At 47.6% G+C, this 12,020-nt stretch overlaps 2 protein-coding genes across 2 annotated transcripts; one reads left to right on the top strand and one right to left on the bottom strand.

Annotated features, from left to right (window-relative positions):
* Positions 1 to 331: 331 nt before the first annotated feature.
* FTJAE_2305 (DUF1295 domain protein) lies at positions 332 to 1,702 on the top strand (the record flags this gene model as incomplete). Its single annotated transcript, XM_037348486.1, has 2 exons — positions 332 to 1,329; positions 1,378 to 1,702. The coding sequence occupies 2 exons, from the start codon at positions 332 to 334 to the stop codon at positions 1,700 to 1,702; spliced, it is 1,323 nt and encodes a 440-aa protein (XP_037210557.1).
* A 5,733-nt stretch (positions 1,703 to 7,435) lies between these two features.
* FTJAE_2306 (ankyrin repeat) lies at positions 7,436 to 10,083 on the bottom strand (the record flags this gene model as incomplete). Its single annotated transcript, XM_037348487.1, has 3 exons — positions 7,436 to 7,460; positions 7,838 to 9,692; positions 9,750 to 10,083. 3 exons carry the CDS (start codon positions 10,081 to 10,083, stop codon positions 7,436 to 7,438), a joined length of 2,214 nt encoding a protein of 737 aa, XP_037210558.1.
* Positions 10,084 to 12,020: the final 1,937 nt, after the last annotated feature.

A 12,020-nucleotide genomic window follows, 5' to 3' on the forward strand; every position in this document is an offset into this window, starting at 1 on the left:
TTTGGACCCCATTTCTCACTCGTCGGAATATGTAGCCCCGACAAACAAGTCTCAAGGCAGTGGACCCAGCATTTGCTTACCTGTGGCCAGTGTACTGACAGACAATACCAAACATTGAAGAAAAAGGTAGAAACATATTGATTACTGCAACAAACTGAAATGATAAGAGTAACCTTAGTCATCGGTTCATAGAACGTGTTGACGATGCAATGATGATATAACCCATGACGCAATATTTACGACGCTCTCATCTCCACCTTTACCAGTATATCATCATCTCCAACCATTCTGCCCTTGACCCATTCTCATTAATCTCTACACATCTTCAACCATGGCAGAACAAGATATCTACGGTGGTAAATTCGCCAATAATTCTCCCTCCCTCCCAAGAGGCTCATTCTCCGGCTCCGGCGCCGAGCAAGACATTTACGCCGACAAACTAGCCGGTCACACGCCCTCTCTTCCCCACGGGACATTCACCGGATCTGGGGCCGAACAAGACGTCTACGGCAGTAAATTCGCCGACCCCTCCCTCCCCAGACCTTCGTTCGCTGGATCTGGAGCCGAGCAGGATATCTACGGTAGTAAGTTTGCCGGACACTCTCCATCTCTGCCTCGGGCTAGTTTCGGGGCATCTGGCGCCGAACAAGATGTCTACGGCTCGCATTTCAACCGCACCGCGTATCAAGGTCTACGTACTAGCGCCCTGGGACTACTGCACTCCGCAGTCTTGCCGTCTTTTAGTCTGCACGCTGGACTTTCCACGGTAGCGTATGGAATTTCGCGGTATGCGGATAGAGTTGAGGGGAAGGATGTTCTCTGGGCTTCTGGAATGACGCTGAATGCTTGGTGGAGCGCTATTGGCTCCAAGTATGTCTACGACAACGTTGCGCCCCTCGATGCTTGGAATGATCTCGGTTACTCGCAGAAGCTTCTTCTCGCTGGCGTTACGGCCTGGGGAGTAAGACTTACTTCACGTGTTGTGTCGCGAAGCTTGAAGCGTGGCAAGGATGATCCTCGGTATGACGCTAAGAAGAAGGATCCTGGGTTCTGGAACAAGGCGCTCTTTACCACTTTCTTGCCCGAGGCTGTTGCACAGACCATCATTTCGCTTCCGTTCACAATTCCTTTCCGAGCTGTGGCCGAGAGCGCAGTCGCTTCGCCTTTTACTTCCAACGGATTCGTCTTCCACTCTCTAGCAGTCTTCTTGTTCACCACCGGTTTCGCTCTTGAGACCTTGGCCGATGCCCAGCTTGAGTCCTTCAAGGAAGATGACACCGCTAAAGGTATCAACCGCGAAGGTGTCTGGAGCATTGTTCGACACCCCAAGTAAGTTCTTGTCTCAACGAATCAACATACTGAAGCTAACCAATAAAGCTATCTTGGCGACACCCTAATCCATGCCTCGTTCCCCATTCTTCTTCTCGGCGCCGGCATTCTCCATCCCATTGCTGCTATCGGCCCGATCGCCAACTACTTCTTCCTGCGTTACATCGGCGGTGATAGAGAGAATGAAGAGAGTCAAGCTGAGCGATACTCCAAGCACGATGCTCTAAAGGCACAGGAATTTGAAGAGTACCGCCAGCAGAAGAACAGCTTCTGGCCCAAGCTGGAGGAGTTTAAGAACAGCTGGACCATTGGAGTCTTGGGGGTCGGTGTCGCTGGAGTCGTTCTCGAGAGAGTACTTCGAAACACGGTTTAGGAGAGGGTATGTTCGGATGTACTATCGAAAAATCATCAAAGATCAAGAAACATTGTCTATCTTACATGTAAACAGTTTAGTCCTCCATTCTGAGCTAATAAATAAAGTCATCCCTCTATCGCATTAACCGCTTGGCCAACATATACGTGCCGATGATTCATGTGTCACTACCGAGACCACCAGGCAATTTGAATTGTGTCGAATTAAATCTCTTGACCTGGGCCTTAAAATTATCGATTTCCTCTGACGAAGAAATAGTCTCTTGAGTTCCTGACCTTTGGACCTCGATGACAACAGCATTGCTTGCATGAACACCTACACTTCTCATGTTCTACCCCACATTAGTCTTGCCTCATGTGATCTGAAGCATAGAAGCCCATGGAAGAATCGCTAGTCGATAACTTAAATTCATGCTTTGGAAAAGGGTGCGAAGACTGATTTAGATCCGGTGGTCTACCTGACGTTGACGTCAAATTCAGGGCAATGGCCGCTTCCCTCAGCATTAGCATAGAATACACAATTATCTCCAGCCGCAGTGACGTCGTTGGAAACTCCCATGCGCAAGAAATTGCGTGGAATAGTAGACCTGGAGGGCCTTATGTCGATGGAAGACACTTCCGTAAAAGGAGCTGTGTAATGAGTGGCAGTGAAGTCTCGGGTTCTGTTCAAAGTTAGCAAAGGGCTCTGGCTAATCGGGCGCTGTAAACTACGTCGTCATGCATTTCGATAAATTGCTTGTTCGATCGCGAAGTTGGGCTTGCAGCCATCAAAGAGCTTTCCAGAAATATAAAGAAGCGTGAGAATAGCGCATCGAAGCTGCCTCATATAAGACTAGGCGCGATACTGGGAAAGGTGTGGAGGTAAAAGAAGAGGATAGATGCCATGAGTAAAACGCTTGGGTAAAGTATATGCCATTTAGGAGCCAGATGTAGAATCTAAACTTGGAAATGCTGTCGTACTGAATTGTCTGTATGTCCCGGCCCTCTCCGTGCCTGGCATCTCCGCCGATATTTATGGCAGCTGAGAGTAGAAAGACTGAAGCAATCTTCAGATCAAATTTGGTCTTACTTAGAACAATAACATAGAGACAAAGATAAGGGCCAGATCATAAGGATAAGGGTGATATTAGTGAGGAGACTTGTTTTGCCGCGAACAGGAGAATGACAATAAGCATTAGTTATGTTTAAAGTGCCTATTGACGTTAACTATAATTTTTCAATTGAAAGAATCAATGTACCCAGGCTTTCATCGGCTGAGCAAGGTTCTTTTACGCTTAGCAAGAATGCAAAAGTGATCTCGACGTTCATACACATGCACCTGAGATCGTTGAACCGACGATCATACCGATGGATCGTATCATTAAACCAAGTTTTCTAGTCCATCGTAGCGATGGCTTCTTGTCAATATTTCCTACATGCAGGGCGAAAAGCTTGAGGTCTCAGAAGGGCAACGGGGGCCGATGTAAAAATATGCAAGAACAAAGCTGATTGAGAGAATCTTTTAGCCAAACCTCTCTTGCCGGGTTGCAAGATAACCTTTCTGGTTTCTAGCAATGTGTTCACCTCGGCGCTTCGTACTAGGCAGACATAATCTTCCTGTTTTAACTGGCAAGGCTGCCAGAGAATCTCATCTGTAACGGACCCCAGGAAGTCAATAGCGTGCAAGGAGCTTTTCCAAGGCCATTGACGTGTCACAAAGTGTAAATAACGGTCGGAAAGCCACATAGACCATAACCCGGTAACGGGGAGGCAAGGAGGCTTAGGACCCCTACTCTTAGTAGCAAAAGGTCCTAGGGAAGCTTGCCGAGATTTACTGGATTCTAGACCAGGTAAGGACGTCTCCTTTCTCCCTTGGGCTTATTTAGCTTATCCTACCGTTTCCAGAGGGGCTATGTTCGGGTTCAGCTCTATACTGGTCCCTTGGCGACTTTCAGCAGAACCCCAAGGTCTACTAAAATGCTTCCCATAAGGGCTAGACACGGGAACCACGAATAGTCAATATTTGATGCGGAGCTAAACATGATACCCCAGAGTTATGGGTCAGAATGCTCATAGTAAGCCAATCTTGACTGGAAGCATATCTATGCCTTGAGATGTAAAAAAGATCTTTCTATAAAGTGATAGCTCTGATTTATCAATGTAGAAGCTATGGTATTGCTGAAATGATTATTACCTACTAGTGGCAATGTCAATGGGGTCGATGCCTCGGCGATTGTTTATCGATGATCTTGGTATCGGAGGGTCTGACAATCTCTTCTGAAAGCGTAAGGGTCTCCGCGGGCCAGGCCGCTGGTCATTGGCTACCCTTAGCGATGGTGTAGGTGATATTCCCGGGTTCGTGTCGTGCCCTTCGCTTATTACTATGAGTAAGTCTCTCTACGGAGAATTTCACAACCTTGCAAAATCTGACACTCAACGGTCTTGCCATTTTAGGACTTAATATTTTGCATGGTTTTACATATAATACTCCGATATTTGCGGAATAGTTTGCGATTGGGGTGGGTCTGCTGATATAGATGGCTGGGCGGATCCTCGATACTACTGTATGTTGTTGACCAGACAAAGATCTGATACCGGCGAACTTCAGTATGCAAGAGTTAAGAAAGCTGTTTGCAGGCTACCAGGGGCCGCTAGTGTAAGTCCCCCTTTCCGCAAGTGGCTAAAACAAGCGAGATGTCACCCAAAAATCGCTAGGGACTACAAGACAGAGGCCACGTTATTTTCCATGTGTCTACTGCCGGCATGAACGCAAGAAGACTTTGAACCTATAAAAGAGAAGGAAATCTGCCAAGAAGAAACACTCGCTAAATCGAGATGGGATAGTGGCTGGGCCCGGGCCCGAAAGGGTCCAGTCCCCGAGCTGGGACACGGGCCGGTGACATAGTCTCTTTTGGCGGCATGACCGAGCCGTGTCTCAGAATACACTTTCGCCACAAATATCGAGATACGGCTAGCCCTACGCTCAACTGCCCTTATATCAAATTCCTTGCATAACTGTAAGATGGTAGGGTTGCAGTGATACTCATACTTGTTTATATATAGCTCATAATACTCTGCGTTCCAGACTATGGCAACTGGGACAGAAACGAGATACAGAAGCTGAAGTTTGACTAAAGTAAAAGTTCGATTGGGGTTCAACACTAGCCAGTACGCTGATATATTATATACTACTTCAGGACTGCATGTCCTAAATACTAAATCCTCCGTACGTATAGGCTACCTGCGCTTACAATCGTTGCACATCCCTCCGAGGTTCATGAGGTTTTAGATATGTAGGGGACTGCTGCTTTGCCCAAGTCTAGATGCAGGCCTGGCAGGTCGAAAAATGTCGCTATACCAGTTATTTCCGTTCTAGTGGCTAAGACACGGCTCCCAAGTTGTACTAGCTGTTATGTCTCAGAGCGCCGATCTGTCACTGTGCTCAGTCTTGCCAGTATGATTGGTCATGGTTCACCACTCGTGAAATGTGCGCCCGTCTCCAGATGACCAGCTCTCGGAGCAGTTCATGCAACTCAGAATAGAACAAGGCATTGACATCTCTTATAAGTAACACCAAACTTACTCGGAAAAGTCGAGTTTCAGGACCACCAGCTAATTATCCTTCCTACTTTAAAATATGTCAACACCGCTCTTGTCCAATACTCCGATGGGGTTTCTTCGTACTCCAACGTCAGGCAGCGCAAGTAGGAAAAGAAAAGCAGCGGAGATCCTCCCATATCCCTCCTACCCGCGCCTAAAACCCCTAGCACAGCCTGCAGTCATGTCATCCGCTACCGCTCCAACAAACCCAATATCTCCTATTTCACATTTGCAATTATCGCCTCAGAGCAGCGCCGACGCTTTATCATCAAGAATTCAGCAGGCCATTGATCTCCACTTTCCCACATCGGAGACCAATGCTGTCCTTCCTTTCGCAAATGATTCAGCGATGGATCACGGAGATATGATAGACATATCTCATGAGATCGACGTAGGTTCTGTAAGTTCTCACTTACTGCTTCTAAGTTCAATGTAGCTGATTGCACACAGGACTGTAACTCGTCGCGCCATGAATCGTCAACGCGATCAGTGACAGAGTCTGACTTATCCGTGGCAGAGTCTGACTTGTCAGATACAGAGGACATAAGCCAAGAGATCCAGGACGCTACAAATCAAATCAATGAGACAGTAGAAGCCAGGAAATGGCTGTTCTTTATAGAGCATCATCTTCACAAAATACTGCACGGACTAGCTCAAATCGAGGGGGCCGCAGTGCAGGTGGCCAGAACCACGAATTCCGCGGTTGTGTTTTCTAATAACATTTATCATCTCAAGGAACAGGTCATGCTTTTGCATCTGTGCCAGCAGCACAAGATAGAGGAGTCCTACGGAGAACAAGCGTTACTCAAGTCAAAAGTGAGAGAATTGCGGGAGCTTTCGGATGCTCAGGTGAACGGCATGTCAAGCTGCTATCACCATAGCATTTGTCGGCCACCAGAGGAAATCAATACCAGTATTTGTCGGGCCTTATTTAGGGGATAATTGTGTATTGGAGTTTAATGTAAGATGTACATAAACAACGATATCACGCCTGGTCCGCCAGTCTACGTTTCTTGCTGTCAACTTATCATGATTGACAAGAATGCCTGTCAATTGACGATTGCAGCGCAGTCTTCTCAGGCATTGCAAACCAACTTGTGATTGTCTCGAGTACTATTCCCGCGTCGAGCTTCCTTATTTTCCATGAAGTGAGAGACCATAGGGAATCATCCCAAGTTACCAAGAACGCGACCCGCACGGTTCTATATTACGTGTGATTGGAAGCGTGACCGTTCCAGAAGTTGTTTTAAGCAAACAAGACACTGGCGGAATTTGTGTTATTAAGTGATCGCGACCATGGAAGTAGCCAAAGATGTTGAAGAAAGATAATGATCATATTGTCGCAGAAAGACTGCCCAACAGCTTATACAAGGCCGTCTACCACTGGAAGTGTTGACATAGCAATCTCTTTCCACACTAACAAAAGAAATTCGTCGCATATACAGATGGAAACGGTTCCGCCATTTCTCAAAGATCAGCACCGACGGTCTTCCCGTGAGAGGTTGAGCGAGCTCTGCTCTTGCTCTTTGCGATAAGCACTTGGCATTGCCGAAGATCATCTGGACTTTGCAGGAATTACATTCATGACTGACTTCAGGGTACAACTTTTCTTGAATTATCTTCTCATCGGAGTAGCTGTTATCTAAATTAGTTACAGGAGGTTACGTAGGGAAGTCCTGACGTATCAACGACCTATGTATTGAGAATAGAGAACAACCCACCCTGGGTGAAGTCTACTCCACAGCCAACTGTATCACCTGGCCCGAAATTCTAATTAGCGGTACTATCTCTGGGGGTATTGCTCTCCGAGATATTGCTGTCCACGTCGTGGGCCATGACTTATCGTCCGCGTGATCGGCTATAGACCAGGCCCGGAAGCCAATGAGTGCATCCGTCATGTTGTTGACTCTCCATACAACCACGACTCAAGACCTCATGCGAAATAGCAGGCCAGGTTCGCAAGTTCAGTTCTAGTTCAGTAGAGTATTATTTTGAATTGATAGATCTGGCATCTGATGGTTACATCATGCGACTCACTTGTGAGTTAACTTCGTCTTTTTCGCGGCATGAGGTGATGACTGCTTGATATTGACTTGCAACTGGAGGAATATGGATATATGTACTTGTTAGTCGAGACCGCATAAGCAGAAATGAGCTAAAAGTCGAAGCCGGCCTTACCACTGTTACCAGTAGTCTCCAGCATGGTTTAAACAACTTCCCGGCCATTACAGATCTCCGCTACCCCCATTCTGGCCAGGCCCTATATATATCTGCTCCCCTACTTCCATAAATCGCTTCTTTCTCTGGGTAGCTTATCAGTACGCGTGAGTAGAAAGCAGCTTTCCGTATGAGTGATGCTCGATCATGACGAAAGCCCGTGAATATAAATATCTCTGGACCAGATCTGTTAGTCACAATTGAGGCTAGTCACTCAAATTCTGTGATCGCTACTCAATCCGAGTTATATGGAACATGAAATCTATTATTTTTTTGTTATAATTTTGGTCTTTTAATCAGCTTCCTTCAAACACGACTTCTATAAGGTACAAGTCCGCACCTAGTAGACTTGAGCACCTCTAGGACCTCGTCATACGTGATGCGCTTGGAGTAATCTCCTCGGACCACATCTAGTGCTGTCTTGCCATCCAAGTTCTTTGCATCAATATTGGCCCCATAGGCTAGCAGTAACCGCACCACATCCACATGACCACGCTGAGCTGCTAACGATAAAGGAGCTTCCTCACGGCCGGAAGTAAGCTCTGTGTCTGCGCCATGCTCGAGAAGCAACTTGACAATATCCAAGTGCCCCTCCCCAGCAGAATGGCACAATGCGGTCCCGATCATCGTATCCTTGGCATTGACCTGAGCGCCACGCTGTAGGAGTAGCCTTGTGCACTCTACACGGTGCTTGAAAACTGCCCAATGGAGTGGAGTTTTGTTGAAAAACGCGGTTTGGGCCTCCATATCTGAACCGGCATCGATAAGAACCCGTATAGTATCTTCGTGTCCATTGATTGCTGCCAGGGATAACGGAGTTTGCCTCCCTTTCCCGGATACAGCACTAGGGTCCGCACCGTTCATACATAATATCTTTACCACGCTAGTATGACCTACTTCAGACGCCAAAGCCAATGAAGTTCGGTCACATGTACTATCTCTAGCCTCTAATCGAGCACCGCTGTCTACGAGAAGCTTGACAGCAGCCTTAAGGCCTAGCTCGGCCGCGCTATACAGGGATAAAATTCCCCTTCGATTAATCAACGCGATGTCTGGCCCATTGGCGGTGAGTATCTCAGTGACCTCCACAAGGTTATCCAAGGCCACGGAAGGGGCAGCGCGGGGCAGTAATCTGGACTCCTCCGCCCTCCCAAGCGTCCAGCGTGAGGCCTTGGCTTCAATAGCTAGCTTTTGGTTTTGTTTGGCCGCTTCGCAAGCGGGGTCTCCAATAGAAGGAATGGCCATCATGGATAGAGACTTGAAATGATCGGCAATATGGTCCCAGACGCACATACGTTCGTCGTAGTCGAGGTATTGGCCTGCCTCCATTATCCGTTTCGCGTCTTCAGGAATCTGGTCGCATAGGGGGCATACCAAGCTGTCACGAGAAAAATACCTCTCTCTTTCGCGTCTTCCCTGATCGGAGGCGAACCACGAAAGTTCCGGGTGACAATCCCGCACATGATTCAACCACTGTGATCTGAACTCGAAGATTATAGGGGTTTCATGGCCAGTATCGCATTGCCACCACGTGCAGGCATTGGCTTTTCGTGACCAATCATGAAAGTTTCCCATATGTGTTGCCCATTCTTCACGGTGCATAAAGTACTTCGTAGGCTTCTCACAACCAGGGAAGATACATGTGTACGGCTGGATGTGCTCGTCGACATGATGTCTCCATAGTGCAAGTATATCATCTTCAGGCTTTTCCAGCACCAACTCGCAGTAGCAAAAGGGGCACTGGATTCCTGGCAGCTTTTGAGGGACTGTGTCCAAGCCAAGGCCTACCAAGGTTTCAAATTCTGATACCTTAGGCAAGGGAGGGTACTCGATAGAATCATACGGAGGACTGAGAGTAAACACGCTGCTCGTGCTAGCGAGCAGCGGAAGGTTAGGGTATGCGCCCTGTAATACAAGCTCTCGTCTTTTCGCGATTGATTCTCCCAGCTCCCTGCATAAGGCTTGACGCGCAGCCGGAAATCGATCTCGAATAAGGGCGATAATATCCCTGCGGAATGATCCGTTCTTCCCCATCACAATGGGCTGTTGAGCTGAGAAATGTGCGATTTCGATGGCACACTGGCGTAGATGATCTAGAGCGGACCCTATGGTCAACACCAAATCCCTCCACATAGGCCAATTGTCCTTCTGCGTGTATTTTGGGGGCGTTGTATCTGGATGAGGTTTGTCTGTGACTGTTTAAAGTTAGTTGAATATCCAAGCCAGTGGTGTAGGGAGAGAATAGAACTTACTGCGATTCAGATTTTTCAAAATCACATTTAACCAATCCAACACCTCTGCGGATATACGATCACGCCCTTTGAGCTTCTCATCAAGGGAGGGCGATAGCTTCAGGGCACCTGTAGTTCCAATCCAATACAAGAAGTTTTGGCGTAGCGCTGGAAAGTCAAGCTTGATGCTGCGATTTCCATCCTCTAAGAGCGGCACAGTTTCGCTCGAGCGGATCATTTGGAGGAAGAGCTTGTCATTGCTCTCCTCGATACGTGTAAAGCAGAGGAGGCATTGGCGAGTGATGGTATAAATAGGCATCGGAAGAGCCGTTTCGGTATGGTGAACTTCGTCCATGGTCGCGTGTAGGTCCCGAATCAACTGTAAGATAGATAAATAGAAAGTGAGCACCAATTGAGATTTATGCTGTTGAGAGATTGATATGAATTGAGGATGGTTGTTTTAACTGAAATGGGAGAAAGAACTCGCTTTATATATCACAAGAATGTATTGCCTCTGAACATAGTATCAGGTTAAGTTATGGCACACTCTGGGTCGAGACTTGATGTCCTGAACGAACTGGCAACCCTGCTGTGAACAATGGTGGAACTAAAGCTCTGGAAAGATCAAAACCGGACACTTCATTGCTTGTTCTCTGAATTGGATCTGTTCTGAGACTCGTGGCGAATAAATTGAACTAGTACAAATAGCTTGGGTCTTCGAAACTGCTCGTAATGAATGCCTGGAACATGGGGCTTGTCTTTGGGAGACTTTGTTCAACTGCTCGCTCCAGAATTACATGAGCTAACACAAATGGTCATCAAAATTACCAGCACCGCAGAGCCTGTTGGCCTGTAAGTTAGGGTGCAAGCTGAGGCAGTCTCTTAACTCAAAGGATGTGTCTTCCGTTGCCAAACTGGCCGGCTCTATTCTTAGCATCTAAATCCAGAAGATCTACGTTAGCACCGGCTCAATCAGGTCAGCCGGAAGAAGATTCTTCCGAGGACAGGCGACAGATTGGGCTGGCCTCGGTTTGAGGAGGCCAGTAGCAGGGTCCCCGAAGGCAAGCCGGGTGGACGGCCCTTAGAGGGCAGTCATGAGATTCCTTCTATTGAGATTGAGTAAAGCTCCTATAAGAACAAAATTCCCTTCCTAAAGATAGCTCCAAGAAGAATAACAGGCATAGCAAGAACAAGCACAGCGGGAGGCAATTGAAGAAGACCATGGGGTCCAGGTTGGCGGAGGCGTTTGCCTCGCCTGGGATGATAGCTAGCTATCAGCATCAAGGTCTTGTAGTTTATATGCGGCTAGAACAAAACAATTGGGAGTTGTGATCTCGGTATTCTGGTACAGAGTCCATGTAGGAGGCTGTAATCAGCGGATTAGCATATTGTAACATCATTGCCAATGACGTCGATGTGCAAAGACTTCTCGTCTCGTGACCTGACACAGCAGTGCTCGATACTTCGCCAGGCTGGAGTCACCCAAGCGGCCCCTATAGCGCTAGTCTGTGAACTGCTGTGCCTTAGCCTCAGGTGAAGAGAATGGGGCTTACGGGGGAGAGAACGGCAAGAAGAAAGAGGCTTAGCCGCTCCTAGGTTCTCTCTCCCAGAATACGCTCTCAGCCACTCCAACTGATGCTGTTTTGGCTACCGTGCTCTTATTGGTTAGACCCGTAGAAGGTACAAACAGTCAATCTAGATTTCAAGAGGTTGAGACTCTGGAGTTGTGTGGTTGTACCAGCTTGCCTATTTGATATGTCAAATTTCGATCCACGATAATACCCGAAAATACTCACACTGGGTGTGCTAGGTTCTCTGTGCCGGAATATGCTCTCAGCCACAAGTCTCAACTGGGTGTGTGCTGTGAGCTTTTTCATGGTGCGGCGATCGGAATATATTCGATTAGGTTCTTAAGTCAGCATATGATCGGCATTCTATCTCGATCGTGTCGGTGTTTGGATGCGGCCCAGATCCAGCCCTCATTGGCGAACATGGAGTTCATCTCCTTGCCATCGGAAATTATGAAACAAGGCTTCCGCGAAGGATGTCATTACCCTGTCCCGAATGGACTACTGGACTAACTACAAAGATATCAAGGCAAGGATGAAATCGTACAGAACTCTTGCATAGCCCAGGTCGTGACATCCGGTGGCTGAAACAAAGGCAAACAGACTCCCGCGAAATTCGGCTTTCGCGCTTTGAGAGTAACCGCGAGGCCAAGAGGCATACCACGCGCCAGGTATAGTTGCAGGTGTGTATTGTGAAACCATCCATCTGCAATGGCCATTTCAG

The sequence above is a fragment of the Fusarium tjaetaba genome (genome assembly GCF_013396195.1).
Source record: "Fusarium tjaetaba strain NRRL 66243 chromosome Unknown NRRL66243_c0000041, whole genome shotgun sequence".
Classification (NCBI taxonomy): domain Eukaryota; kingdom Fungi; phylum Ascomycota; class Sordariomycetes; order Hypocreales; family Nectriaceae; genus Fusarium; species Fusarium tjaetaba.